The 26959-nt window shown below is 42.3% G+C and overlaps 1 protein-coding gene across 1 annotated transcript in view; it reads right to left on the bottom strand.

Annotated features, from left to right (window-relative positions):
• Window positions 1–26959, bottom strand: part of LOC111218302 (interleukin-1 receptor accessory protein-like 1-B) — a 159873-nt gene that overhangs the window by 45515 nt on the left and 87399 nt on the right. The window contains exon 6 of the mRNA XM_022740551.1: window positions 6345–6419. Within this exon, the coding sequence (XP_022596272.1) occupies window positions 6345–6419 (75 nt within the window). The remainder of the gene's footprint in view (window positions 1–6344; window positions 6420–26959) is intronic.

Raw genomic sequence — 26959 nt, forward strand, 5'->3', positions numbered from 1 at the left:
ATTTTTGCGTTGTTGTTGTTGCTGAGCAGGAATATCACCTTCCACATGTCCTTCACTTTAGATTAGTTTGCTTTTGTGTTTTCCTCCACACATGCTTTACACCACTGATGCCAAACATTCCCATAGCGCATTATGAGTTGTAATGTTTAGTATTTAGTTGCAAGCCCTGAGCCACACTATCATTTTGTCTTTAAGACACCTAGTATACAGGTGCAGATATTTACATTATTTAGAACAGGTGATAGTGCCAGAAGACAGTTTTTAATGTGCACAAGTGAAAAGGTTTAGGAAGAATGTGGTGCAAGTAAGATGTAGAAAACTCTGAATTCTGGATCAAAACAAGCTTTTGACTATTTCAAAGTATTTGTTATATTGGTAACAGCATGTAAACAGGAATACAGCATCATGTCTGAGATGTAACTTTTGCATCAGTACCTGTCAAGTTGTAATCTAACCCTTCAAATAAACCCTCATTAAATCTTTCCCCTGCCTCCTGGACTTATGAGTTTGCTGGTTCACTTCACAAGGAAGTTGGATTAATTAAATGGAAAACGAGTCAAATATAAGGCAATGCTTTGCAGACTAAATTGGACAGAAATGTGAATGTTTGATAAAAAAAAAAAAAGTTTGCACTGTCACTGTAAAAGTTTTGCTTCGCTTTGTACTGCTGTTCTGTGCTCTTCTGTCTGTGGGAGAAGAAAAGGCAAAAAAAAAAAAAAAAAACCTCAATGAATGGGTGAAATCACTGATTTCCTGGGCTGAATGGTGGTCAGACAGCTTCTTCTCAACATGTGCCTCTGCTGCTGATTCAGCTGTTGATAAGGTCTATTAAAACGAACACTGCTAAACTACAGCTGCTCAGAGACAGCGCCTGACAGTCCGACGTCACTTGGTGCCACTGAGAAAAAATAACCAAGAATCTGGTACGAATCAAGACGGGGTTCATGCCTTTCCTGCATCTTCTTACCAGCCTCACTGGGTGTGGTGAGTAATGTCAAGGCAGCAGTAAACAAGCCTCTTTACGTGATGCACAGTGGGGTGTTGTGTCAGTCTTTATTGCCTGCTATGTGGTCCTGTTTCTGTCTCTCCCTTTGTGTATTTTCTCATTCCCTGCTCCCTTTCCTGTTCGGCATGTGTAGAGGCCGCCTTAGTTCATTTATCATGCTGCAGACTCCTGCTCTCAGCCCCGGACTCCGTGATTAATGACGACCATTCACACACTTAAACATTTAACTTTGTTTCGCTGACACACTAGTTACCATACCGGTCACCGTGGGTTACTTAACACTGGGTCACCATGGGACTGCAACCAAACTGAATGACGACACACACACAGACACAGACACAGACACACACACACACACACACAAATAGTTCACGTTATCTGCCGTGTGACCTTTAAGGGCTGGTTTCTCTTTGATTTTTACCTTCTGTTAGAATATAAATATGTCATTTATCACAAGAAATTAAGTACACCGACACAGCCCAAAGAGCGCAGCACAAAGATAAAAATCCTTTGAGGCCCTTGCCCCTTAAAAGATATAGATACATGTACTTGTTCAGTTCTACTCTCAATAGATTTGTTAATGAGTAATGTGATCATCAAAGCACGTGATCTTGTCTTTTTAATGGGTTATCTGTCTGATTACCAACCCTGACACAAACTCAAATCCAAACATGTAAGTACACCACTGTGACCATGTTTTTACCGATACCTTCACGCATGTCTGAGCTGGAAAAAAAATGTGACAGGGACTGAGGCAAGAGTGAGTGAGAGGAACTGTCGTTCAAGTGAGGAGGGAGTGAAAGAGTATGTGTGTTACAGACTGAAAGAGCAAACGAAAGAGAGAGAGAGAGAGAGAGAGAGAGAGAGAGCAAGGGTAATTTAGTGGAGTGACTCTGTGTTGACCTTTAGTAACTCTCCCGAGCAATGTCAATTTCAATTTCACCCTTCTCCATGGCAAGGTGACAAGACTGGTGTCACAGCTAGGTGTCCAAGATCAAGAAAGTGTTGTGAAAAGAGAAGAGAAAAGAAGAGAAGAGGAGAGAAGAGGAGAGGAGAGAAGAGGAGAGAAGAGGAGAGGAGAGAAGAGAAGATGGAGGCTGTAAGGAGAGAAGCGAGGTAAGGGAGAGAACGGAGGGAGAGAGCAAGAACATAGATAGGCAGAGACAAAGAAAAAAAGTGAGGTTTTTCACCTGCGTATCCATAGTTGAAATATCATAAGTCAAACTCCTCACTGCTTCACTATTTTAGCTTTTATGTAACAACATCAGAGTGTCAGAGTCCCATAAGCATAATAAGCCAATCAGTGTAGGTTACCACAGTTTATTCATGAGACTTAGTTGTACCATCAGCTCTTGTCTTGTGACTGACTATAAACCATGCTGCATCTCTTCTGTGGTGCGGTTTATACTCCAGCAGAGACGAGTTATATAAAATCAGATGGAGCATCATGGCTCATGTAATATCTTCTTAAACCGTGCACTGTCAGGGTCTCTGTTTCACCAACTGTCAGGAAATCTGTGCGTCAAAGTTCATTAAAGTTGATCTCTAGACGAAGCCCCCGCATGGATTCACTTTGCTTGAATGAGTGGATTCACTAATTGCAATGATTAAATTAAAATGAAATAAAACCCTGTCCAGTGGAGGGATGTCTGAAGGAAAGAGTGGGATGCCCACCCTGCCTGTCTATTTTTCTAAGCTTGTCAAAAACATATTGAGAAAACACTGGGAAAATCAGTGCCGTCAGCATCTTCCAGTGTCAGTCTATCACAGATGGCCACCACTGACCGTGTGCAGTGGGAGAACTTGTGCGTGTATGTGTGCAATGGCTGGGTTTGTGCCTCTATGCTGAAATGAAGTAGTTTGAAGAGTCATTTCCCTCTTGCCGCCCTTACCATGCTGATGGGCCCTGCTCTCTGAAATAATGGATTCTAATTCCTTTCCACTAGAGTGCACCCATCTGCTGGCTTTGGGGGACAGTAAAATCCTCTATCAGTTACAATTATCCCACGGTTACTGAGGAGTGCTCCGCAAGCATGTGTGTGACCTACCCATCCCAAGTGTTGTGGGGTTGTGCGAATATCTGTGTGTGTGTGTGTGTGTGTGTGTGTGTGTGTGTGTGTGTATGAAAAACAGGGAGAGCTAGCGAGACAGAGTGGAGTGCTGCGTAAGCATGAGTTGAATCTCTCCACCCTCTGGGACTGCGAATCCATGACAAATCATCCCGAGGGAATCAACACCAAGTCAGTGAGTCTGTGTGTTTTAAATCTGGAGCTATGTGTAATATGTCACAAAAAGTAAGTGTGTGTATTTTCCCTACACATAGACACAAATTCAATCCCCGCAATATGAATCATCCTCCTGTTCTGGAAGAAGTGGAAGTGGACTGCACCAACTCTCCACTGGGGGACAGCAGTAAATCTGGCAAAAGCAAAAGCGGATGGCTACTGACAAAATCCAAGCCACTCTACACAACCTTGATTTTGTCTCCTTTGGAAACCACATAGAAAATGTCAAGTTGTCCAGAAGTAATATTTGCAGGCCTGCTCTCTGCATGCACACATCCCTGGAGACTCCTGAGGCCCTGAAGCTTTGTAGATCTGTGATAAGAGCTACACACACACACGCATGCACGCACGCACACATGCACGCACACACACACACTGCTAGTTGGTGGTGGAGTTGGGGGTTCAGTATGATCTGTAGCTGTGGGATTTTGGGCCTTCATCAGAAAGGGACACAGGCAGAAACATGCAAGGAGACCTAAGGAAAGCTGGAGAGGGGATACTCTGACAAGACAGCCCCTCTCCTAAGACAAACAAACTCCCTCTGATGCTGCTGTCTCTTTACCCCTGTCAATTTTTTCCCTTCTTTTCTCTGACACCCCTTTTTGCTTCTGTGACCGCTCTGATGCCATCATTTTTTTTTTTTTTTGCTTTCAAATTCACGGACGTCTGTGTTCTTCTCTCTGCATCATCCACATTGACGTTCCTTTACATCCCAACTGTGTGTTTTCAGTGAGTGATTTTATGTAACATATGTGTTTTATTTATGTCCGCGTGTGTGTCTGGTGCGTAAAGTTGGCTGTGATGGCAGCTGTCTGAGACCTCCACTGGTCGCCGCAGCAGAGGAGATAAAGTAGGTCTGTGTTTCCCGGCACTGCTGCAGATTTATCTCTCTGCTTACGGCTCTGATTTTACTGCCCATCCCCTGGCCTCCACTGGATCCCATCTCTTTCTCTCTCCCCCCCAACTGCTTCTCTCTGTACACGTTCTGGCTACTATAAATCTGCCACGTTGCTCCATAAAGCTGCTTAGGGCATGACTCAACAAATATTAAGGAAGAGGAGAATAAATAAATAAAGCTAAATAAAAGAGAAACTCTCATCTGGAGGGAGAGACAACTTTTCGGCACACAAAATGGAGCCCGGCTGTAAAATATTTACCTCAGTGTCTCTGTGCTTTAGACTTTCTGCTGGGAGTCTGTGGAGGCTCACTACATGACATCACACATACTTTTTCTTTCTCTACTTCTCTCCGTTGCCTCTAACTCTCTTTTTGCGATAGCAGTGCCAATCCCTTGTGCACTATAATATTAGAGGGGAGGCTCTACTGCTTTTACATATCTTGATTAGTTTACAAGTCACAGGGAGCACTAACTAGCCTGTGTGGCTCTGGAGCAAGATTTGTTGAGCCTAAAAAAAATAACCCCAGTGTGGTCACCTAGTTTATCCTGGCTTGGGCTCAGAGACAAACTGCACAACAGACTGGGGACATAGGAGTTTCAAAGACACATGCATTTATCAGGCAAAGGGATGTTATTGAACTGCTTTCACAATTCTCTCTCCGCTCCCTGTAGTCAGCTGACCATGGGTGTTATTGGTCAACCAATCATATTTCGCCATGATCTCAGCTGTTGTTGCTGTCAAACATTAAATCTGCTGTCTCTTCTGCTTTCAGCTTTCATTTCAGGCAGATTGCAGTGACCCTCCTCCTCCCCTTTTACCTCCAGTCTTCATGTCCAGCGCGAAGGCTGAGCTCATCCTTTTGATTCATGACATCACAACGGGGTCTAACCACCAAAGACTCTCAAATCTCACTTTTCCTGTTCTGCTCCTGGCAATAAAAGTTTTTGTTCACTCAAAAAGTCTCTCCTGATTGAAATGTGCATACATGGAAAATGTATGTCTTGGGAGATTGACGCACACCAGAGTCTAAAAGTCAGGATCCTCTGCCTCTGCTGCCCCGATTTACACCTTTCTTTATTTTAAAATTTTCTTTCACCAGTTTCTCAATTTTATGGAAACGCAACACTAAATCACTGCACAGTACTAAATGCACCAACCCTTTAATACACACAGACACACATGCACGCTTCACACTACATGAAAACACTCGCACTGCAAGCATGAGACCGAACTGACAGAGAGGCTTTAAATAATTGCGAGACAGTTTCAAAAGACGAGCCAACCCTTTCTTCAAAATCTCAGTGGAATCAAGATAGAGACAAACGAGACAAATAGCTGAAGGGCCTGCCCGTATTGTGCAACCTGTTCATGCATGGGTGTGAGTGCGCTGACATGCGAGGCTGCGCTTGTCAGTTTATCAACAGCAGCAATTTTTCACCCTTGATCAGCCAACCATGGAGGCATTTTAAATGAACTATACCTGGGTTCCAATAGCATCGGATAGAAGACAAAAGGTAAATGCTTTGTGAGTCATTGCGCCGTCTTTGTCTCTGTCCCCACCCCCTCTCTTTCTGTCACATACTCGTCCAATCCTTCCCTGCTTTCCAGGCCTCTCAGTCTTGTCCCATTGGCTTCACCATGACAGACACATTAGCCATTCACAGAGCGGCAAGCACCATGTGGACAGTGGACTGTGCCCAGAAATCAAGCAATATGCTGTCACAGACAGAAAAACCAAACAAAAAAACAAACACAACCACAACCACATGCATATAGTCACCCACGCACGTATGCACACATGATAGGCCTGACGTGACCCCACGTCAAAGAAGACAAACAACGGCAATAGAAAGCGGCTGCCTCTCCATGTGGCGCGCCAGCGTATGGAACTCTGGCACCATATGGGCTCTCCATTGTTGACAAAACAGCCTTAGGGACATTAACACCCACAATTTGCATATATGGAAAACACTTTTACAATTGTTTTTTTTTTTTTTTTTCTGTTCCTCCGGCAAATAAAAGTGCCCTCATCAATCTGCATTCATCGCCTGGAGGTGTGTTGGAGAGGATTTGAAAAGTCATCCATTTCCTGTCATTTGGAAATGACACAGATAGTACTGACTGCAGCTGCAGGAAATCCTGTGATGTTCTTACCTAGCTGCAGCTCCATATTGCTAATCTTGTTTTCTGAGGGAAACAGGATCTTTGGCGGCTTGTCGGTCAAAGGAGCTGAAAAGGAGAGAAGAGACAATTTAAATATGATACAAGACAAACCGACAATACAGGCAAACTGTCACTGAAGAATAATAGTGAGAATTTCAAATTGTGCTATTTTTGCTTCCCAGTACTTTCTTTATATCCCTGTGTGCTTTACATAGATTTAAGGAGAGAGCATAGACAGGCGTTACCTCTTACTTGCTCTCTAGTGTCTATAGATCTTGGGTTCTATTCATTTGACCTACTTCCAATCATAAATACGTCACAGTGTTACCAAGAACAAGCCTTCATTTAGGCTGCATGAGTGTTAGGTACTTGAACAGCCATCATGGAGAGTGTGAGTGTGTATGTGTGTGTGTGTGTGAGTGAGAGGGAGCAGCTGATGCTCTAATGATGCTAATCATCCATACGGTGGATGTCAGACCTGCTGCTGAAGTCCCTCCTCTGGGGAATGCAGCAGTTTTATTGTTGTTGAAAGCCTTTGTGTGTTCTGCAAGAGAGGCTGTGCTCTTCAGGGTTAAAAAAACAGAAACAGGGTCTTATATGTACATGACTGAAGACACACAAGGGGAGAGAAATCTTGAGGCTGTGTCAACATGGAAGATGAAATGTTTTGATCATGTGGAGCTTTATCTCTCCCTCAGAAAGACAAAAAAGGCTTTCAGACAGAGATGTTTTTTCTTTAATTTTGAATGTGTTTTTTTTTTTAAAGCAGCATCCGTCCTCACACTCACTTTGTCTCACAGCAGTGAGTTGTCCAGCAAAGCATGGCTTCATAGTTGGGGTATTGTGGGGGCGCAGGGGTGGAATAACCAAAATGTTCCCGCAACACTGACGTGAATGTGCCCTGGGGGTCCTGCAATCTTTGTGTTATTTTTCATTTGGTTGAGCTAATTAAACTTTCACTGCAGATGAGATCACTGGATCATAATTGGACCAAAATAATCATGTGACACGCAGTCGGAGGACAATAAAATAGGTGTAATTTCTAAGTATACAGCTTGCACCAACTTTAAACAGCATGATAATTTTGTGATTTATGTGGGTGTTATAGTGTAGTTCCGTACACACATTACGGTCTCTCACATTTTGGTACAGCATCATAAAGATAGTGTTTTTGATGGTATGGACTCAACTCAGCTCGACTCTACTCGCTTTCGGTACCAGGTACTTCTTTTTCACTGCAGATAGTACCCCCTAAATGCAATTGTTACTGTAGCGATGACGCACGAAGCTATCATGATGTCATCTTCAATTTGACACACACTTGAACAATGGAGGATATCAAAGGGATAGCAAAAAAAAATTTAACAAAAAAACAAAAGTGCCAGGTATCAGGTACTACACACAACTTTTGCCTGATGGACCGGAATAGATGAGTAGAGTCGAGTTGAGTCAAGCTGGTACCATGCAGTGGGAAAGGGCTAACAGCGTCCTCAACTACAGTTACGTGGGGATTTTTTTTATTTATTTATTCATTTAATAGGGACGATGCAATTTCACAGTTCCAATACAGAGCGTGAAACTGATGTAGAGTTTATTGCTTTGACGAATTTTCAACTCTTGACCCTAATTGTGCTTTACATATACAGCGTAATAGAACGAACTGTATCAAAGTATTGTCGGCATTATTAAATATGCATAAACAAAAGAGCTTGAGGCCATCTTATTTTATCTTTATGATATATTTACTCGCATACGTGTTTTCTTTCTTGCATGTTCGCACACCAAGCTTTGTTAGATGGCGGTGCTGCTCAAAAGTCTGGAGACCACTCTGCAAAGTTTTCTGGACCAGAGCATGTGTTACTTTTTAAATGATGTAAAGCTATGCTTTCTTCTGTTTGCGCATTGCTAGCGTGATGGAATATATCCGGATTCTTGGAGCTGTGTGCAGTGTGTACCCGCCCAGTGTCAGTTTCTGTGAGTGCATTCACTTTGAACTTCGGACCAACCATGGTCCTTACCATGACAATCATTTTAGACTGTAAGTCAGTGACGTGAACATTATTGCAACTGAAATGTTAACTAGCATGATTTCTGAAAGTTTGCAAAGAAAAGCAAAGTTGATGAAGGAAACAAAATTAAAAAGGGATATTAATTGATTTGGCCACAGTCCAGCAGAAAACCCATGAGGTCTTACAGCAGCTGTTTGACCAATGAACACTTGGATCAATGCCACTCACATTGAAGTCACACTTTTTGTACCAAGCTGCTAGGCACTTGTTACAGGTACACTGTGTCTTTATGTCAAGCCACCACATGTAGTTTTAGTTCAATTATAAGAATGTATAAAGTTTTTGTTTCATCAAGGACAATTTTTTGACTTCTGAACCTCTCACTTCATGTTCATTTGATATTTGCACATTTAACAAAAAACCCTACTTCATGACAAGTATCAGCACAACTGGAACCAACGAGACCAGTCAGACTAGCCTATACCTGTAGACTTATATTTAAATAGCTGCATATTTGCAGTACTATGTGTGCTCCCATTTATATAAAAGGAAAAAAAATCAGTCATGCACATGTTCTTTCTCTGCGGATTTTAACACTGTGTTTAATTCAAACCTACAACACAATTTTCTGTTGCTGTGCCATTACATCATGAAGAAAAATTGGGGCATGCTAAGCTCATTATAACCCACATTTCACTGCTAGTGAGCATGACATGTTTGATATCATCGCAGACCTTACAATTTCTTCATCTGTATGAAAATGAGTGCAGAACTTCACCATTGTAATTATAGCACAGTCAGAGATAAAGGCCGGAGATAAAGACAGTTTACTGGAATGAAAGAGGTTAGATATATAGGGAGCATGTAGGCCTGCAGGTATGTCTCTGTATATAGTGAATATATTTATTTATGGTAATAAATCTATGCATTACATTTTACAGTAGGTTAGATAACAAGGGTATGACCTTTGACCACATGCACAGCAGCATACTACACAGAGACAAAGACAAACAAGCACACACACTGAATTCAATCATATGCTCAGGGGGAGGCAAACATTAATTCTGCACTTCCAGAAAAAAAAAACCCTTTATTGACTAAAAACAAAGGCTAATCCCAACAGCAGACCTTTCAGGCACATCTAATTATTTAGTGGTGAATTTGCAAAGGTGGCTTATTCAGGCCAGTCTATAGCCCGGTGCTTTTATTAAGACATTTCCTTAAGACTGTTCTCACAAGCCCTCTTCAAGCCTTTACTTTATTATAAAACCTCTCTAACGAGCTGTTTGAAAGGCCTGCTCTGGTTTGGTGTCTGTATCTGGGAGGAAGAAGCCATGCAATGTTGCTGTGCTTATTCATTCAGCACAAAGTGTGTGGTCTTGTCTCAAGTAAAGTGCGTGGTCTTGTAAAGCGCTTGGTTTAAGGCTGAATGATAATATATATTTAACTGCTCAAGCCGTCAGAAAGAGGTGTTGTAGACCGAAGTATAAATGTTTGATATGTGGGGGTCTGAAAGGTGTTTTCTTTGCTCAGATGTAGCACCTGCTGGTATGTAAATACTGACAGAGAAGCACAGTGACATCTATGAGAGGGGCGGTCATGGGCTTTTAGGCACAACTGTTTGCACTGTTAATAGGTAATCACACAGCACAAATTACACTGGATACTGATACAATTTTAATTACATATCAAACTGCTATACATAATTACACAATGGGTGATCCTATAGCTAATTATGCACAAGGCAAACAAATGAGGACAAGCTGTGGATGGGAGTCGAGAGGGGAAGCAGATGTGGTAAGGAGAACACAGATAGGATGCAGGCATCAGTAGACTGAAAAGCAGAGCTGGCAAAATGAAGAGAATAAAACAGGAGAGAGGATGGAAAGGAAAATTTATAAAGCTTAAGTGAACCAGTCAAGAAACATGCTTCCCCTCATTTCTGCATGCAATGCTTGCTTCTGAAAATCTCATTATCTTAATTACCAGTCCTTTATGGGAAATACATCAATTATCATGGTTCGGTTTGGCGGGGTGGGGTTGGGGGGGGCGGCATTTAAAATGTAGAGGATAGGAAGCAACTCCTAACAAAAGGAGAGAGTCTCTGCTTGCCATTACCAGTGGAATTAAGCAACCATAGACAAAAGCAGGTAATTAAACATGGAAATATTTGTAGTGCGCTGTTAACTTGGAAATGAATGTTTTATGTCTATTTATGTTATACATCTTATTTCTAAAAGAACTGATTATATGCTATATATTCAAGGTTAGAATTAGGTTTTTATTTCCACACGTGTGGCTGTCTGCTATTTGTTAAACAAAAAAAAAGACACTATTGTACTGTATTCATGTGGTGGTTGTAAATTCTAAATGCTCTGTACCACTTCCAGGTTGGGCACTGATGGATAATCATTTCCTGCATGGCAAATGGCAAAGTGACTGCACTCATACATCATTTTCTAACATTACGGACAAAGTGCTTTACAATCCGCCTCTCATTCATCCATTCACACTCATGCAAGGCGCTATCTTAACGATCGGGAGCAACTTGGTGTTGCTGTAGGATACTTTTACATGTGGAGAGGAGGAGCTTGGCATCAAACCACCAACCCTGCAATGAATGGACGACCCCCTCTGTCTCTGAGGACATAGGCCCCACCCACTAAATCATGAGCACAAATAAAATTTTGCAGAAACTGCAACTTTGCTAGGAGTCCCAAATGAAGTTCGCTCAAATGTTTGAGCTCTGGCAAGTGTCTCTTCATTGGCACTGTGCAGGTACAACATGGTTATCTTCGGGGACCAGAATGGCAGGACTGGTATGCTTGTGCAAGCATACTAAACATACTAAACACTGATGTCTGAGTATCCCCCAAAGCAGAAGAATTGTGTGTTCTCTGCATCAGAAGAAGGCTGAATTCATTTCAAGAGGTGACATTAAGTATCTCTGTAAACTCTGCATTCATTAAACCTTGGGATGGATGCTACATGTATAAAGTCACAGAACTTGTAACACATAGAGTGGAAAATGACTGAGCTTCTGCTTCTGCCTAATTGTGTGAAAAACGTAGCATAGAGTGTGTCATGTGTAAAGTAATTGCAAAGCCTAAGATTCTTTGACACATGACAGTCGGTATGAAATAACTACACTGCTTCAATGTGTGTAGGTTTTAAGTGCTACTGAGGAGAGACTAAGTCAAGCTTTGTGTGTACAGAATGTGTGTGTGTGTGCATGTGTGTGTGTGTGTGTGTGCATGCATGCAGGCCTACATGTTGATACATTAACACAGAGTGGGACTCTGTGGATATAAGCTTTGTGATCAGTCATCCAAAATCCCATTTCTGCTTGGTGGCGGAAAAGCTCACTGGACTTTCCAGATGGATTATTCTGGGTGACTGACTGTAGGGAAACAGCAAATTAATGAATTAAAGATGGAGCTGAGATACTTGGATCACTGGGCTTTCTTTCTGTTAGTCGTCTCATTTGTGGGGGTCGGTGTGGATTATTTGAAAGGAAGAAATATGCTGTCGGCTAATTGGTGACAAAGGTGAAAACAGGAACAAATCAAACATATAATTTACTGCCACATGCAGTATATGGAGACGTAGGTACTTACTTACCATACAGGCATACAAATGGACTTGGTACTTATGTAGTCGCAGTTTTGGACATTCACACACAAATACATTCATGCATGGACTGACACAAGCAAACACATGCATGTGAAGTTGTGAACAAAGGTCTGCATTGTCCTTTGGTCTCAGGAAATTGGCTCCCAAAGGTTTTCAGTATTTTAGCAACACAGGCCGTCAAGCTGGAGAAGAAAGGCAAAAACAGAAGGAAGGAGACTTCAGCAAACACAAAGTCCTTGTGAGTCTCCCATGACTGCTAAGCTTGACTAGAGAAGTCTCAGCTCTCCTCTACGGCTGGTAAACTCCTATATTGTACTGCAGGAGATCACCATATATTAACAGTGACCTTCCTCTGTACTGTTGTCACCTTTGAGCCAGTTTCATTACATTTTTGATGGTGCAATAACCATCCTGTATGATTCCCTTATAAAGTCACCTCTGAGTATACAGAATTCAATTCCAGAACTGACCATTTCCCACATGAGAGAAGCTGAGCAGGGAGCTGGATGGTGTCATCCGGAGTAAGGTAATAAAAGCAATTATATTCATTCTAAACCACATCACGCTTCCCCACTGTGCACCACTGTTGGGCTCTCTAAGAGTTCTGCCTCTGGCAAAGCTGAAATACATCAAAGCAACAGGAATGTGTGTTCTATCCCGCAAATATGGTTAGACAGGTTCCTGCATCATGGTCACACGCGCCGTTAAATGGCTGTCATCACCAAAAGTGAGAACAATTGGCCTCTTTTTGCCAAGTGGTCAGTCAAGCTTTTCTGACGAAGCAGCTCTCTACGAGACCTTCTGATAATGGAACATGGCAGCGATAACGCTGTTCAAAGCAGGGTTCCCGCTGTGAGGCCTCAATAATCCATATCTTTGTGAAATAATATGAAAGAGCACATTAAAAGCCAGGGCTTCATTTGAAGATGTTAGCTAACCAATGGGAACTGCATTTAACAATTCATTACCTAATAGCACTACATGGAGGCCAATTAGGGATGAATTTGACTAAAAGAGGAGAAAACTGTTCGAGAAAGTGAAAGATGAAGTGTGAGAGTGATGCAGAAATCGAGACAGCGAAAGAGACATAGAGTGAAGGGAGCAGACTGAGAAAATGTGTTATTGATTGCTGGAGGTTTACCATGATCCTGCCCTCTCAGCAGGTGTGTGTGTGTAAGTATGTGAGTGTACATGTGTATACTCATGCTTGTGTGTGTGTGTGTGTGTGTTCGACCACAGATCTTTACCCCTTATTAACGCTTGATGAAATAATCTCAATGGTGTCCTGACTTTCCCCTTCCTCACAAACCTAAACAGGCATTTTACCATAACTCCACGTGAATTAGTGAATTAGCCAAAGCGTCTTCTTGAGTCAGGCTTCAAGTGGCTGCAAAAATTAATGCTCAGAAAGTATATGCCTCTGCACAATATAATAATGTATTATTCACTACTTAAAAAGCTACCTAATTAAACTCGTCTTAATTTTTTTTTTCCAGACTCTCAACAAGGATTATGCTTTCTGAAGGTTGATAGAATAAGTTGCACTGTGTTCAGAGCAAGTGGTTCAATTACGCAGTCAGGGAATGTGAAGAGTGTTTGAAATGAATGAGGAGCATTTTATGGATCTGTTGTTTACGGAACAGAGAGCGAGGGAGTGTCAGAGTCGTCCTCAAGATTTAATGGTCTCTGCTGCGCATCAGAGTCAAGAAGAAAAATGAAAACGCTTGTATACATACGTGCATGTCCACAAACACAAAAAACAATAATTCATTTTAGAATTCATGGACTGTATGTAGAGAAAAATAGAGGGAATTTGATGACTGATAACAGGCGTCGTTGTCGAAATGAACTGACTTCGTCTCTCGGTTTAATGAAATGAAATGAGAGTAATCACACCGATAAAGCAGGTAAAGTACCGGCAAACCTGACAGTCTCCCTCTCTCCCGCTTCTCTCTTACATGTACACACAAACACACCTCAGCCACACACCAAACACACTCTAACAAACAACTTGTCCAATCATCTCTCCTTCCAGTCCATAGGGATCTGTGACGCATATGGCATGCTGCACTCTGCCATGTTACAGTATCAGATATGTGCTGTTCCAGCTTTACAGTTTGCAGACACTCTGTGCCAAACAACTTGCATTTGTAGCAAAGCCTGAGATCCGCAAGGTAGAATTCAAACCACATTTTTCTTAATATTTCATAAAATAAAGTACAATATAGTTAGACAACAGAGATGACAGAAAACCCAACGAAACCGCCGCAGTGAACACAGGATTAGATTGTGCTTGTGTGTAAACTCTGCGAGCGAGAAAGCAAATCTGCATGTTCAAAACCCCATGCAAGTGTGTGCTTGAGCGTGTGCACTCATGCATGTTTATGTGCTGGGAGAGAAGGCAGGCGTCTACAGAGAGAGAGGAACAAGGTGTGGGAGAGAGAGCACACACTGCTTGATTATGATCTTCACAGGGTTATGTGCCTGTGAGGAAACACAAAAAAACAGAGGATGAGGATGTGATACGATTCAAAGTTCAAATGAGTATGAATAAATGGGAGGGCAAACCACAAGAAGCATGTGTATGTATTTGTTTTGTGTCATTTGGCTGGATATGAGGTGGAAAGAAAAAAAAAAAGAAAAAAAGAAAAAAAGATGAAATTCAGGCAGAGGCAAGGACAGAAGAAGAGAAAAAATAAAGACAACTTGCTGGGGAGAAAACCGTGTCCTCAACCTGAACTTCATCGACGATATCGACACATCAACAATCGGTGTGGGTGTGGCTTAGCACAGTCTGCGTTGTGCCCTCTCTGAGCACAACAGCTCACTCTTTTCATCTGTCTCTGACTCTTAACCTCTCTCACTGGAGCATGGAGTGATATTTTTTTTTCATTTTATCTCACTTAGAAGTGCGGCCCTTTCTCCCCTCAGTTATCTCTTCTTCCTTTTGTCACTGTCCCAAAATTGGCCCCACCACAGTTTTTTTTTTACCTTTCACTAAATCTTGCAGGTTCTTTTCTTCAGCGTCTTTTCCTCTGCACTCAGCTTATGCCCCTGCCTCTCCTGGACAGCTTGTATGTGTGTCTGTGCGGTGTATCTTGGATAATATCGCTGTGAACTTTAATGTTCCCCAATGGGTGGAGTGTACACTACACTGTTCTTCCATTAGGGCTCGGCTCACAAACAGCGTGTACACATTCAATAATGCAGGCCGGTGCTTAACGTCTGCCAGTGTGCAAATTCAGCACACAGCCTGACTACCTGGTGTTGCACACGCGCACGCACGCAGGCACACGCACACGCACACACACACACACGTAGAAGCATTTGCGCGTGTTTCTGTTGCGTACGTAGGCTGCTGATCCTTGCAAGCATTCTCACAATCTAACAAGCGTGCACAACACACTCTCACACAGGACACACACTTTCCTGTCAGCCTCAGATAACAGAACCCAGCAGTGGGCTTGCGATAACGAAGTAATTCCTGCTAAATAAAAGAGTAAAATGTACAATAAATACACCTGTGTGGAGCTTATGCAGATAGGCAGAGAAGGGGACTCGACAAGGGAGACATGTGACACACGACCGGAAAATACAGACAACAGACGAGACAGATATTGACCATCAAAACATCCAGCAGCAAGTCCAACAGTAGGCAATGACAGGAGGATTAGCTCTCTAATCAGTGCCGATCTCTGCGGGCAATTCAGAGGGAAGCCCTGGTGGCCTGGTGTCCATTCTGTTGCTCTGTGAGAGCAGGAGGACAAGGCTAACCCAGTCAACTGCAGGGGAGAGCCAGAGCAGGTGGACACGCACCTGAGGGACAGGATTAACACAGTCCTGGCACATTACAATCAGCATGCACAGCGTATAATCCCACTGGAAAGGGGTGTGTGTCTGTGTGTGTGTGCATTTTTTTCCATGCTCTATACCAGCCTCAGGTCTATCCAGGTGTGTAAACACACTGGCAGTGCCAGTAAGACACCTGAGGTGACACATATAGGGCTACATGAAGTAACTGAGGAACAGATAGGCAGCCTGCAGGGTCACCTCACTGCCATCTGCTCCTTCAGCTCCTTTTGACCCATCTCCACAGCAACCTCGGCAGATCCCAGAATCCACTGCTCCTCCTCATCTGTGTATAATAATTGTGTGATAAATGTGCACACTTAAACAAGACAAAAAACACTTGCCGATACAGTAATTTCACTGTGCTCTGCGTGATTTATCTATACAATTATTTAGTGCATTTTGCCGAAGATAAAATATGTAAATGAATGAAAACATGGGGAGACAGAGGAGCCACAAAGTTTCCTACACTTGAAGTGGGGATGTCGTGATCACACGTATTAGTTCTGAACACCAGAACACCTGCACTTTATCATAAAAAACAGAATTATACTGGTCACTGTGTATTCTAGCCTGTTTTTGTTGTTTGTATTTATTGTGACAATGTTTCGATTCTTGAAAACCTTTTTTAAATTTTTTTTTTTATTTCAATGACACTTTTTTTTCTGGTTAAATAAAGGTAAATTAAAAATGAAAATGAATCAAACTTCAGCTTCTTCATCAACATTAACCAGGCTTACGACCTACATTTAATTAGATTAGCAAAGCAATTTGTTATGTTTCCCGACTGAATAGATTTGAATAAATAAAATATAAGCTGCATCACAGCATTTCTTTAATGCTTTCCAATAACATTTAATGCAGTACCCTATATTATTTTCTCTGCAGTCTGTATTGATCTGTTGTCTCGGGGAGGTTTGGGCAGGATTTAAACAATGCTGCTCTTCTGGAGGAATTCCTCATTTTTGACTTATCATTTCAAATATAACCAAAAGCAGTTTTAAAGATGAAAAACTTCAACAAGTGAACAAAGACATTGCGTCATTACTCATCATGGGAGAACTGTTTGTCAGCAGAAACAATTCCCTCAGCACACCAAATGATTTTTATATCTCCCTCAGAGCGACTTAACGTTAATTGGCACCATGTTGGGTTTTTTCGATAGGGCAGAAAATGGATTTTGTTCCGGCAAAACAGGTGGTGATGTTCGACAAGCTGATGAGGACAGCACGGACCACAGGCACCTTTCACTATGGGGAGGGTTAGCTGAAGAGCAGCACAGAGAGGAGGCGAGACAACTCAACTGGCTCTCGCTTTCTGTTTAATCTGTCAATCAGCACAAAGCTTAGAGGAGTACACCTCCATCTGACAAACACACAGAAATACTTGAGATGCAGAACATCAGTGGTGCAATATTGAATAATAAGCCAAAATAGTCACACAGAACATTTTGTGATGGAATAGCTGGGCCTCTGTTTCTTACGTAACACATTTGTCTTGTTTCTGTTGTCCATTCCACTGCAGAGAAAACTCCTACATACTGAGAAGATGCTGGTTAAAGTAAAGTGACTGTAAGAGACTGTCTTCTCAAGGAGAAAGACAGCGTCAGTCATTTCACTAAGTGCCCCAAAACAACATATGTTTATGTTCAAGTTACAAAGGCTGCTAGAGTGGATGGATGGGTCAAAGAAACGTAAAATTTTAATACAGAAAGCAGCAGTTTATTTCCTATTTACAGTCACTGATAGTCACTGTTGGGTTTTTAAAGCATGACCACAGTCATTCTTTGACCTTGACCATGTTTTTATTACTGTCACCATGACAGCAAAGCTCCTACGATGTTTCCCTTAACCTCACCAAGTGGTTTTTGGCCCAAACCTAACCAAAGCTTAACCAAAGCACTGTCAGGCCATAAACCTGCTTTATTTTTCAACAGTTTTGGAAGCCAAAGACAAATGAAGTCTCCCTGTCGATCGGGACGTCAGATCAGAAAACACCTCTGTGTGTTGTTGTAGAGGACATGAAGAAACAATGTGTGTTGTTGTTTAATTCGGACGACTCATAGGACTTAAGCAGTTTATCAAATAAAACAAAAACTAACTAGACAAAGCAGAAGAGATGGCATTCTCACATACTGTGCGTGGACCCACTTATGCTACACACACTCCCTGTCCATGTTACAGCCACTATAGAGTGTCTCTAGTCTGTGCCATATTCTTATTAGAGATTCAGTAGCCTCATTTTATGATCATAAGAGTAAGATGTGCACATACATGAGCATCAATACATTCATACATTAACACAGACACACATTCACACACGGACAAAAACCTAAAATAGACACTGGCATGCATACAGTAAACAAACGCACTGTTACAGGAGTCACTGGAAAGCAGCAATCATCAGCATGACACGACTGATGGTCTAAACTGTCTCTAAGCTACATTTTACCAGCTGACTCAAATGAAGCCAGACACATAACACAGTGCCAGGGTGAGATCTGCAAATCATGTGTTTGTTTGCTTCCCCTTATTCCAAAAGCCTAACGATGCTCTCCTCTCCCAGCCTCCTAAGACAGATGGAGATCATTAGCTCCTTTCACTCCCCTCTCTCTTCCTTTCTCTCTCTCTCTTTCTCTCCCTCCCTCCCTCCCTCCTTACTCTGTTCGATCTGTCATGTCTAAACCATAGGCGCTCCTCGTCTTTCCTTTTCACTCATCTCCTCTGTTTGGCCCTAACTCACTGTCTCTGTCCATCTTCCTCTACACAGATTTATATCTAAAGGTTTCAAACTCCAGCAGAATCTTACAACTTTAACAAGTGCTTCATCATTCTTGTCAGAAGTAGTTACAGGAGTCATGACACACACTTCCCAAGACAGGAGGAATTGATGAGAAGCCATTAGACTCTGCTGATCCTAGAGTGAACGGCAAGGCCTCCATCACTGCATTCCTCTCCTCCCTGACATAGAAGCATGGGCAGCCGCGGTTCTTTAGACACGTGTCAGATGCACCATTTCTTAACAGACGTGCACTGAATTTCTTATTTCTTTAATTTTTAAATTTAAATTCAATTTTAATGAGGAACTTCACAACCAAAGCATCTGCCAAAAGGTTCAGACAGCCATTCCCCAGTATATCGCAAATATGCCAGAGGCATGAAGGATCTATTATTTGTTAACGAATCTCAGTCACTGATGGCGTTATTAGAAGACACGTGGCTAAATAAATAGCAGCGAGTGTGGAGCGATGTGGTTTACTGTTGGCACGGTAACAGTTTTTACTGTGTGACTGCAGCAGTGTTGAAAAGTGTTAACAGAGCCTCTGCCTCGCCTTACTGCACTGGTGACCATCTGGACTGAATCCATCACTTTGTTCTGCACTTCCTTCACGGCCCCGGCTCCTAATTTCTCATTATGACACCGTGGTTACGGGACCAGCCATAGGAGGGGGCCATTTAGCCAGAAGCCGATGAGCTGACTGTCAATGCCATTTTCTCTTAGTTTTGTCTTTGTGATAACTAAAACGTTTTTAAAATGTTATTTTCCTGATGAAACTGAAGTGACTGAAAAGAGTGATGATTGGAATGTATCCTTACACCATCACCACACAGACTATTTCCTGTGTGAAGTAAAAAAACACCATACAATCGCCAATCATACAAAATCATTTGATCAAACAAGGTCAAGCTAATTTTAATATGCCCGACAGGTTGCATGGGAGCTGATGATAACCTTTGTAGTGCTGACCTGAGGTTATTGCTGCTTGCAGTGGCAGGGAATGAACATCTGCCACATGCAGCCACTTGCTGTTTTGGTAAACTGAGGCACATGATTGTTGTTCTTGGAATTTAATTAATTGTAATAATCTTCTACACTCTATATTCTCACCTATTGAATAACTATAGCTCTCTTATCTGAGGATGGATTAGGTCACCTGTTTTGCACTCTCTTGTTTATGAGATTTGTGTGAACTTATTCTAAAAAACTATTTGGCTACACACAGAGAGCTGCTATTTTAGCATGAAGAGTAACTGGATGCAACCACTGCAGATGAAAAGTTGATTCAGTTATATATTGCAATAACAGCATTTCAAGGTCAGACGTTAGTTTTTGGCTACAACAGTGATGCGTTAGCGTTAATGAGATTTGCAGAAGGTATCTGTCGGTCTTCAGTAAGTGAACATGTGCTACAACGCCTGGCTTCCATGACGTATTTGTCTTGGGATAATGAAGCAGATTTTGGTGGATTGTCATTAAATACTTGGATCACAATTTGTGGAAGTCAGTCTCCCCCCCACCTTTCTTCTCTGCTCTACATTTAGCCACTGTATACAGTATGTAACAGGTTTATGCAAATGTATAAACCTCCACATGTATGCACAGGTGCATACAAGAAATACAAGGGTATACGTGCTCAAGATCAGACCAGCAGCCACCCTCTTATCAAGATTTTACATTGAATCCTAAGCTAATAAAAGTGGTGGAGCTGATTGAGTGCTTTGACCTCCCTGAGGGTGGTCGAGGTTAAACGGGTGCAGGGCTGGGCTCTCTTTCTGTGCTTTTAAAAGCCTGACATGTTCCCTGCAGGATGTCTGACCCTCTCTGACCACAAATCAACCGGCAATTACAAGCCTACAGAAACCAACTCACACACACAGAGTACACACAAGCGCACACGCATGCACACACACACACAAACACAAACACACACAGTACTCCCTGACCAGTGCTGTGGTGTGAATCTGAAACAAAAAGGCAGGGAAACATATTTGTGAAAGAGGCAAAGTGTAATATCAGAAAAAAAAACATGAGATAAATGAGAGTTAAAAGCATGAGATGTGAGCAAAGGAGAGGCCAATCAAGTATAAAGAGCTGATGGTTTGGCCACGTAGTGTGTTTCACCTCGTTATCTTAATTGTGATGGTAACATCTCTTTTGCGCCCATCAGTGTAATTCTGAAAGCCAAAAAAATATAGTGACCGTAGGTGTCATCCCTCTAATGTTTCAGTCAGTCTATCTAACTGTGCCTGGGATATTGTAAGTGAAGAACCAAATGGACTAAAAATGATTTATACTGCTCCACCCAAATACATTCATTGGCAACAAAAAGCACTGGAGACTTAAAGTCTGAGTGGCGGTCATGTTGGGCTGCTTTATTCTATGGCAGCGTGTTCACTGGTGTCTCATAAATAAGGTACGTCCCAGAGGGCTGGAAAGCCCTCCTAAGTCACTGCTTTGTTTCAAGACAAAGCCCCTTTTTATTTCACATGGAATAACTTGTCACAACAAAGCTGAACCCAAGGTGCCATCCTATCAATTTCCATGGTAACAGGGATGGTGGCATTGGCAAATGTAGAAAGGAGTAGAGTGGGCAGTTCTTTAGGACAGAGGCTATTCACTTGAGATTCAGATGGAACAAAAGAAGCATTTTATTTTTTTTTTCAGATGCAAAGTGTTGTTTTTTATTTTAGTAGAACATCCCTTCACAGCCAGTATGGACAACAACACTGAGTACAGCGATCAATAACTCTTTCAATGTACATATGGGCATGTGACTATTGTTCTTTGATAGACAGATGGATGGTTCGGCCACTAATCAAAAAGTTGTGTGGTTCGATTCCCGGCTCCTTCAGTCCACATGTCGTTGCCCCTGATGTATCAATGGTGTGTGATTGTGTGTGTGATAGAAAAGCGCAGTATCAACAGAGGATGCGTTGTATGAATGTGTGTGTGTGTGAACAGGTGAATGTGGCTTGTAGTGTTTTGAGGAGTCGATAGGACTAGAAAAGCGTTGCAGCCCATTTACTTACCTAACCTTACCTTTACTAACCTTTACTAACCTAAACCAGTCCCTTCAAGTCCCAAGAATTTCTCCTACAGACCCTGTCAATTCACCTTTTCAATCAGATTGTTACTGTAAGTGAAGGGGCTCTGAACACGGAAGATATAAACCGGTATGACATTCCTGACACCCACATCATTCTGCCATTTGAATCTAAATGCGATAACAGTAGTAATAGCCATCTTAACATCCTTCTCTGCATTTATAATTCACACAAAACCCCATGTGAAGTAAGTGTAACAGGCACCAATTTCTCCAGCTCAGATAAAAGGGAATAAAACAGTAAACATTAGGCAGCCACTCCATACAGTTATGTCTAAGAGAAGAAGCACCATCAGCACTATCACATTCTCTAAGAGCTAAGAGACACAGAAGGATGTAACAATATATAGGCGTTATTTGCATTTTGGTTACAACAACCTGTTAGCTTCAAAGCATAGCAGCAGAGGGAAACACAGAGGCTTTGACAGTAATGACTAATCATGGACCAGCGATACAAAGCAGGCCTCTTCACAGGGAGCCTTTGATGCAGGTGAATCACATCCTAAACATACTTATTAGCTGGAGTGGGGGAGGAGAGTGAGGGAGGAAGGGCGAAAAGAAGGGGGAGAGAAATTTGTTCCGCACGTTAGCTGGCATGCTTGGGTGCGCGAGAACAGAAGGTTGGCATAATGAATTCTGGCGTGCAAGTGGCTGTTAATGAAATAAAGAACCCCACCCACAGCAGAGGTGCGAATGTGTGTGTGCTGGAGTGTGTAAGCATGTGTGCAAAAGAGAGACGGAGGGGACAAGTCTGAGGAAGTTAGAGAAGTGAGGAGAGGAAGAGATTGGTGAGTTTACAACAGTGAGGAAAAGATGGGAGAGAGAGGCTGCGAGGGTAAAGGAGAAAAAAAGTTTGTGTGAGCAGGTGTTGTGTATTTGTGTGTGATCCTGTGTGGCTTTTTAAAGAAAAAACATTGTTCTCTTTAGCTTTGGATGTATTGGTTGCTTATCTCTGTAATCTTTTGTTTGAGGGAGTATGGGGACAAAGAGAGACATGTACTGTACAGCATGAGATATTGGATCGCCATTGAAAGTTATTTTGCTCACGAGTGTGGTAGCTTCCAGAAAGAAAACATGCCAGGTGAAGTTGTATTTCTTTATGTTTTAACCCACATCACATCCAGAATCTTGCATATGGCCCCCTGTTGCAGATAGATCTGCAACAGACCACTTTCAAACTGAACATTATCAAAACACAGTCTTTTTTTTTTATCATCTGTTTACTCTCAAGATATGTATCATAGGCCACCAAGCTTTGTAGTGGCTCAGATTATAAATCAACGCTTTTTGCTAAAACGACAGAAAGCAGATCTTACTGGAACACATCAACCCTTTCTATCCCAGATAGAAAGAAGGATGAGAAGCAGACGCTCAGTTTGATATGTCAAAAATAAAGGTATAAAAGCCGAAAAAAATATAACTTTAAAAAAAGAAAAAAGAAGATATTGTCGATATAGAATATTGTGGACAGAGGGATGAGCTTTAAGTTTGTGTGGAAGTGAAATACAATATGTTCTCAGTAGGCCAGGTGGTGGATGAGGCTCTGATGTGATTTCTAAAGCCTCTGAAGACGGTCTGTCCCCACCCTCTCAACACGGGTTGCCTAATTGAGTGTTAATTTGGTGCTAATTATGTAACATGTTATCCCAGTGAGACGCCCCAGATGCCACGAGATGAAGGCGTGTGGAAGAGTGTGCAGAATCGCAAAGCAAAGCATTTAGGGAGACACTATGTGTCTGTGTCTCACGGTCTGCATCTGCTTCCTGAATTCACTGAGTCACAGTGCAGAAAAAAAAACCCCATCCCAAATTAAGAAGCATTCAGTCAAGTCAAGATAAACACTGAGGATTGTGCGTTTTTCAGAAATAAGGCCATCCTCACATGACCCACAGCTGATAAGTTAAATGACAGACAGTTAAACAAATACTCATCTCTGAAAGGAAGACTTATTGAAGCAAGCATTCAACAAACATTTCCTGGTGAAAGTTCAGCCCCTACATTAAAAATTCAGCACATTTCTTTTACTGTAAAAGTATTAAAGGCTGAAGCCTAGCTGTCTTTGCAGGCAGAAAGTGGCTGGGCCTGGGAGAGTGCTGTGGAGAGTGCTGTGGCACTGATGCCCCCCCCCCCCCCCCCTTATGTTCCTCAACATAAATATAGCATGATTATGAAGAAGACCTCTCTGCTCTTTTATTATCAAAGTCATAGAGCCTTATACAACACACACTGCAGGGGCATGGGCACCAGAGAGGGGTATTAGGGTTTAGGGATGTGTGTGTAGTAGCAGCTTATTACATGTGTGACGGTTTTTGTGTCCATACATTTCGCTATGTGTGTGTTTGAGACACTTCAAATCAAAAGAAATGGCTGTCATCTTCTATATTTTTGTTAATGTCAAGAAAATCCATGAAAAGACCAAATGTAGCAATGCATTACTGTGTGTCTCTCAGTAGTTGCTGCTTTCTCTGTGGCACTCAGCCTCAAGCCAATTCTTATTATTCCTCCTTTTTTCCTCCTATTCTTTTTTTTCCTACTGAAGATGTTTTCATTTTAAAACACAAAAGGCTGAGTAATTCGATAAACAGCTGGCCACTGGAATTATTAGCCAATCTTACTCCAACAACAGTAATAGCCCATTTGTTGGTGACTATTTTCAGCTGTGGATGAATACTCATTAAGTGCAGAGTATCTTGAAAACCTGGATGTCGTACGTGTGTCTCGCTCATCACAGACTACCAATGCGTCCATGTTAATTACACCCACTGCAATGTTGTAGCCAAGGACTATATGAGGGAAATTTAGTGAATGTATAAAAAGACAAATTCACAGCAGTGGGGACATATCAGGTAAAAAAAAAAAAAACATCATGGTAGAGAGAGGATGCAGATGAAGTGCAGTGCTGCCACAGGCCTTTTCCAAGACTTATGGAAAACACAGTGGCTGAATTCCATTTAGCTGCTTCAGGTTCAGGGTCCTGGTGCTGTGTATGCTGGGTCACTGTCACTCCGTTATGGCTCATGGAAACACTTGAATAGAACAGGGCCATTGTTATTGTTATTACACAAATACCTGAGCTTTTCCTGCTATGACCAGTCAAAATGTCTGCTGTGAAAAATGCACATTGACAGCTGGATGCTATATTACAGCTATTGTATATTGATGGAGGAGCATATATCTCTGTAAATATAGGTACTGGCCCCTGTATCATCTGAGTCATGCTTTTATTGCATTAAACCAATCTGATACCTAATTCTTTTTCTTTCCTAATAGGTGTGTGAGAGAGAGAGAGGGACAGGGAGCACACCACTTGTTTCCTTGTGAATGCAGTAATGGCAGGGGAGATGACTGTAGTTAGTTCAACGCGAACAGAACTCAGCAATCCCTCATTCAGCACTGAGCCTTCTCTGCATTCACTAATAGATTTCCTATTCTTGTCTAATTAAAAAGGGAAGCCTTTTACCCCTGAAAGGCTCCCAGAGCTATACCGAGGGGTGGAGAGGTCGCTGGGAATCCATCAGATGTGATGCAGTTAATCAGCATAAAGCCTGCTCCACTGCACTGCTAAACAACAACTGCAGGAATGGACCCAGCCCTCACACTGCGCCACACTGGGATTCAAAGCCACACAGGCACAGAGGTGAAGTTGATTTTTAAAAAATTTATATACAGTATTTTCCAGATTTTGTCTTGAAACTTCAATACCTGGTAGTTTCACTATACTCTAAAACTGGTAATTAGAGCGGATTTAAAAATAACTACAGAGACAGTTGGAGAGAGCAAGGTAATGGGGTTTGTGGAAGAGAATAAAAAGAAAATGAGAGGACAGGGAAACAGCCCTCGCCCACAGTAATTACCTGTCTCTACCTCCTATCTTTTTGAGCGACAACAAAAGAAGTTTGGAGAGAGAAGTGGCGACAGGAGACAGGTGAGAACGAAGGAGACACAATCTGAAGGACACCATGGAGAGGAGAGGAGAGGAGAGAGGAGAGGAGAGAGGAGAGGAGAGATTCGTGAGCGTACACAGGAGAAGAAAAACTAGTATGACATTCCTGACACCCGCATCATTCAAACATCAGCAAACTGGGGAGTCAGTAATAATGGCTGACTCAGCCTCCAGCAGTGCACATTTTACCTTTCTTTATGTTCCCCACACCTATGATTAAGGTACAGTAGGTATCAGATCTTGAGTTAGACACAGCGAGCAGCAAGGAATCATAGACTCATTTACCAGCCGAACACCCTCTAAAAAACTACAGCTTCAGAATATCAGCTCTTCTTGGACGAGAGAAGACATGGGACTTAAACCTGTGTGTCAGGAGTGGCAACCGGCTTCAGGGATGAACAGGTGGAAGAGAAACTCTGCCATCCATTTCCACTTATCACAGCAGAGCAGGCATGCATGGATGTGGATGTTCAGTATAGACACAGACACACACACACACACACAGGTATGTACGTACAGGAGATGTACAGTTGCAGTGATGAAATGCCCCCCCCCCCAACACCCAACACCCAAAAACACACACACACACATGCACGCACGCACACACACCCACACACACACAAGCAGAGGAACAGATACTGAAAGCAAACTGTAGAGGCTGAGACTGGCTTTCTGGACAGCCTCTCTAACTGTGCAAGGATGCCAGAGGAGAGAGAGAGAGAGCAAGAGAAGCAGCAGTGCTGCTGTAAAGACATCATTTCCATTGTGTACCAGGGAAAGTGGTGGCAACACAAAATGGTAATGACAGTTAAGGCGTTTAGTCACGGACTTACTGGAAGGAACTGAAAAAAACCCTCATTTTGACATAACTGACATTCTCTGAAGCATCGCTACTGGGTCCAAAACAACTACGGTGTAGAAGGACATACACATTGTATACTATTCAGTGCACCTGAAGAGAGTGGGCAGGATAACGCAAATAAAATTATGCGTGCACAAAAGCACATGCACATGCATGAACAGCACTATATGCACACAGTGAGGGCTTCTTCTTCTGCAGAGAGTCTTAACAGAGATCGCTTTGTGTCTCCACCCCAGGCCTGAGAGGCATTGACTGCACACTATATGTATGATTTAGAGTACTGAGTGACAAGGAAAGGGCGAGGGTTGCATCAACCTTATGAAGGGAGAAAAAGAGCTGGGCGTGGGGGTATACGCGCCCAGACGAAGAGAGAAAGAAAAAAGGGAGACAGATGATGTCAGGCATTTGGCGTAATTGAACCTCATG

The sequence above is a fragment of the Seriola dumerili genome, unplaced genomic scaffold, assembly GCF_002260705.1.
Source record: "Seriola dumerili isolate Sdu_G_001 unplaced genomic scaffold, Sdu_1.0 BDQW01000052.1, whole genome shotgun sequence".
NCBI classification, from domain to species: Eukaryota; Metazoa; Chordata; class Actinopteri; order Carangiformes; family Carangidae; genus Seriola; species Seriola dumerili.